At 36.1% G+C, this 4,844-nt stretch overlaps 1 protein-coding gene across 1 annotated transcript; it reads left to right on the forward strand.

Moving 5' to 3' along the window:
- Positions 1-450: 450 nt before the first annotated feature.
- Positions 451-1,173, forward strand: LOC127130713 (uncharacterized). The gene has a single exon (XM_051059680.1). It carries the CDS (start codon positions 451-453, stop codon positions 1,171-1,173), a length of 723 nt encoding a protein of 240 aa, XP_050915637.1.
- The last annotated feature ends 3,671 nt before the right edge of the window (positions 1,174-4,844 follow it).

Below are 4,844 nucleotides of genomic sequence, written 5' to 3' on the forward strand. Positions count from 1 at the left end.
TTTGAGTTTCAGCAGCTTAGACAGGGTACTATGTCAGTAGCTATGTATGCTAAAAAGTTTGAAGACATGGCTGCTTATTCTAGACAAGCCGTGTATGCACCACATGAAAAGTGGAAGGTCGATCAATTCCTTTTTGGTTTAAGAGGTGAAATTTCTCATAGTGTTCCTCAGAGAGAATTCACTACTTATGCTGAATTGCTAAGGCAATGTTATGTGGCTGAGAACAGTTTGAAGAAAGTTCAGGAAGAAAGAGATCCGTATAGAATTGGACAAAAGGACCAGGGAAGGCCAGGTAACCAGTTTAGGCCTATACCTCAATCTTTCAAAGGAAAACAAGTGCAACATGCAAGACCTAACCATCTTCCACAATGTCAAGTATGTAAGAAGTCACATTTTGGAAGATATGTTGGAAGTTTGACTAGGTGTTTTACTTGTCAGAAGGAGTGACACATGGCTAGGGATTATCCTCATAATAAGAATCAGATTCAAGGAAGGAACACCAGTCGAGTTTATACCTTGGATGCATGGAAGGCTAAGAGAGACAATGCCTTGATTGCTAGTACGTGTCTCATAAATGATCATCCATGTTTTGTTTTGTTTGATTATGCGGAAACACACTCTTTTGTATCAATTAAGTGTATGAAGTGTCTTGGCTTGCAAGCAATTCCTTTGCTTTCTCCTATGGTGGTTACTACCGCCATGGATGATGTGGTTGAGACACCGTTGATTTGTGAAAATTGTTCGCTTTCGGTGAATGGTAGGATTTTCCATATTGATCTTATTTGTTTACCATTTAAAAAGGTTGATGTAGTCTTGGGGATGAATTGGATTTCTGCCAATTCGGTGTTCATTGGATGCGAAAAGAAGTTAATCATCATTCCATCTAGTGAAGCTACTCCAAAGGATGTATTAACTACTATCTTGGAAGGTACAGTTGACATGGTTAATTTCTTATTTAAGAAGGAAAAGTCAGTTCTCTTGGTTCTCACCAAGGAACCTAGCGACAATCTGAAAATTACACAAATTCCCATCGTTTGTGAATTTCCAGAAGTTTTCCATGAGGATGTCACTTCTCTTCCTCTTAAAAGAGAAGTGGAAATCTCTATTGATCTGATACCTGGGACGACTCCAATCTCTGTTTCTCCATATTGTATGGCGCCACTCGAGAGTTAGAGAGTTGAAGGATCAATTGGAAGAGTTGTTAACCAAGAACTTCATCCGACCTAGTGTCTCACCATGGGGAGCTCCAATGTTACTAGTGAAGAAGAAGGATGGTAGTATGCGTTTGTGTATTGATTATCTCCAGTTGAATAAAGCCACCATTAAGAACAAGTACCCCCTGCCAAGGATAGGCGATTTATTATATCAGTTGAAAGGAGCACGTGTGTTCTCGAAGATTGATTTACAATCAGGCTACCATCAAATTCAAGTTAAGAATTCAGATGTGCCAAAGACCACATTCAGAACCCGATATGGCCATTAAGAGTTTCTTGTAATGACTTTTGGTGTGACGAATGCCTCTGCTGTTTTCATGGACTATATGAATCAGATATTTCAACCTTACTTAGACCAATTCGTGGTGATCTTTATTGATGACATTCTTATTTATTCTCGTACTCCACAAGAGCACGGAGAACATCTAAGGATTGTTCTGTTAGTACTGCAAGAGAAGCCACTTTTTGCCAAGTTAAGTAAGTGCGAATTTTGGATGAACGAAGTGACGTTTCTTGGTAATGTCATATCACAAGGAGAAGTATTAGTGGATCCATCTAAAGTTGAAGCAGTTATTAATTGGGAAATACCGAAGAATGCTTCCGAAGTCAGAAGTTTCTTAGGTTTGGCAGGTTATTATCTAAGATTTATAAAAGGATTTTATCAGTTAGTGTAAGACCCTAATTTTGACCCTAAGATCCCTCATGGCATCATATCATTGCTCATTGCATTGCCTCAAGGATCATAGCATGTATGGCTCCTTAACCCTTGGGTTGGGACTTATGTGAGTTGTTTTGAGACCACCAAGCATGCTTGAATTGTATATTATTGCTTTTCTCATTTTGTTTACTAACCAAAAGCACAAAAATATGTCACTAACTTGTTTTGTTTTGAAGCTTAAGCAATCATGTGATCCAAGGCTCCTGTGAGGCCCCTATGTTCAATGAAGAGGCTAGATGAAGTTGGAAGAAAGCATGACAATGGTTCACAAAGCTATCAATCATCATATATGACTCCCAAGTATCTCAATTTGTCAATTTGATCAAGATAACCCAAAGGGCTTGAGGATTGTTTCCCAAGGAAACCCTAGTTCAGCTGTGCATTGACCGTGCCTTGCTCATAAGCAACCTCAACCTATTATCAAGTAAAATCAAGGGAAGTTATTTAATTCATAATTTTATGCATATATGAGCCCATGTGAGTGTCCTAAATAATTTATTCATCAAGATTTAAAGTTTGGCTTTGAGAAGTTGATTAGTCAATTCATCTAACTATTTTGAAATCCACTGAGACCTAACTTTTTATGTGTTTGTCAAATGAAGATAACCCCAAGATAAAACATGTTTTCAAAAACCATATGAAAAACTTTCATGTTCATCAAAAATCCATTTGAAACTTGGAGGGTCATCATTCATTTCAAAACATTATAGGTCATTTTGACTGAAACCCTAATTTTTGGTCAACTTCCCAAGGACCTAACTCCTTAATTTTTTATGATTTTGAGGTGGGACCAAGTGAATTAGAAATTTTGAGATGTATAATTCAATTGTTATGTTGGACAAAATTTCATAATCCTAAAAAAAATACATGTGATAATACAAAACATCATAGGTCACTTTGGAGCAAAGCCATTGAATCTTGAAAAAGTACAACTTCAAGTGCCCATAACTTTCTCATCAAAAATCCAAATGATGCAAAATTTAAGTCCAAATTGATTTTCTTGAAACGATCTACAACTTTGATGTTGGAGGTTTTTTCATTTGAGGCTTTCATCATTGAAACAGAAGGGCTTGAAGTTGGTCCATTTTGGCAAAATTTCCATATACATGTTTTGTACTTTGAACTTCATGGCCAGTTTTCAATATTTTCCCAACTCCAAATGGATTTTTGTTCAACATAGCATTTGTTCCTTATGTTAAGACCTTTCCAACCATTATCCACATGCTTATGTTTCAATTTTCCAAATGGCATTTTCGAAGAGGTGAAGTTTTGGGTTCAATTATGCATAACATGTTAAAATTCCATGCACAAGCTTATGCATTGCCATCTGCACGTCCATTTCACTTTCATTTGTGTTCAGCATGCAAATGCAATTGAGTTTGGGCCTCATATGCGCCTGTACAGGCCCATGCATGGAGGACCCAAGCTCATGCACACACGAATTCTTCATTGCATTGCACCAGCCTTGGCTATAAATAGGATGCTTTGCTCACTTCAAATCTCAACCTAAAGGCGCCTGAAGCTCTGCACAACTGATTCCCCAACCCTCCATTAAAGGATTTTTGAATTTTTTCTCCATTTTTCAAGCTCAAATTTCAACTTCATTGGTTGATCTTTGGCTTCCAAATTCCTTAGCCTTGCTTCCTTGTTACTTCAAGATCAAGCTGCACTGAAGAATTGGATTGGATCAAGCTCACACAAACTGCACTTCAAAGGTTTTCCCTCCAACTATTTTCCTTCGAATCTCCTTGGATATTGAATATTATTTGTATTGGTTGGCATCTCTGAAGTCCTCATGTGAGAGAAAATTGATTTGTGATCTTAATTTTGTGAATTGAACAAGTTCAGATTGAACACCTTATTTTTCTATCTTAGATTTCTTCCTCTATAGGGATCTTGAGTGGAAATTAAGGTTACAGGGGTGATGTACATCACCCCAGCTTTCGAATGGTATATAGATTGCATGCTATGGTTGAAGTTTGAAAACCTGCAACAGGTGGCCGGAACTGGCCTTCTCACCGGAGAAGACGGTGGTTTCCACCACCGTCCCCACGCCTCCTAGCCTCAACCCTTGGATCCATGTTCCCAGATCTAATCCTAGCGCTTCATTGTTATGACTTCATTTAAATCATTGTGCGACGTTGTTGACTAGAGTGCACCATGCGCGCGTGTTTCCCATCCACCAGATGAGCCACGCCAATTAATGAAATGAGATCTGACGCCTCAGGCTTTTTGCTAATTTTAATTTCTGTTTTAATTTTCTTTTATTCCATTTTTATTTTAAAAATTCATAACTTCTTTATTTGAAATCACAAAAATATGGGACCAATTGCAAAAAAATTCTCTTAAACTCTAGTTTCTAAAAATGGTTTTTAATTATTTTTGTGATTCCATTTAATATTTTTTTGTGAATTATTTCTTTTCTGGTTATTTTTAATTCATTTAAAATACTTTTTGATATTCAAAAATGCTAAAAATATTTTCTTAACATCCTTGGATGATGATGAATCTATGAAAAATATTCTCATCAATTTCTTAATTGATTTGAGATTTATTTGAGATTTTAGTCCAATTATGTTATTTTTTCTTCATTTTTAATTGTTTAAGAATAGTTTCTGTTTTCAAAAAATGGTGAGAAAATTTGTCAAACCTTGTTTGACCATGTTAAACTTATGATGATCCAATTGGACTTTTCCAAGTTGATTTGAATTGGGTTTGAAGTTTGACCTTTATTTGTTTATTTTATTTCAAGTATTATTTTAATTCCAAAAAATACCAAAAATATTTTTGTCATCTCTTGACTTCTAATCTTCATTCCACTTCTGTTTACCATTGATTGATGTTGATTCCATTCATGTTTGATCAATGTGTTTTGCTCATGTCATTTGAATTTCAATTATGTACATTCCATT

Source organism: Lathyrus oleraceus, chromosome 3 (assembly GCF_024323335.1).
Source record: "Lathyrus oleraceus cultivar Zhongwan6 chromosome 3, CAAS_Psat_ZW6_1.0, whole genome shotgun sequence".
Lineage (NCBI taxonomy): Eukaryota > Viridiplantae > Streptophyta > Magnoliopsida > Fabales > Fabaceae > Lathyrus > Lathyrus oleraceus.

Excerpts from the sequence above, each read along its gene's own strand:
- LOC127130713 (XM_051059680.1), top strand. The coding sequence starts at position 451 with ATGGCTAGGGATTATCCTCATAATAAGAATCAGATTCAAGGAAGGAAC.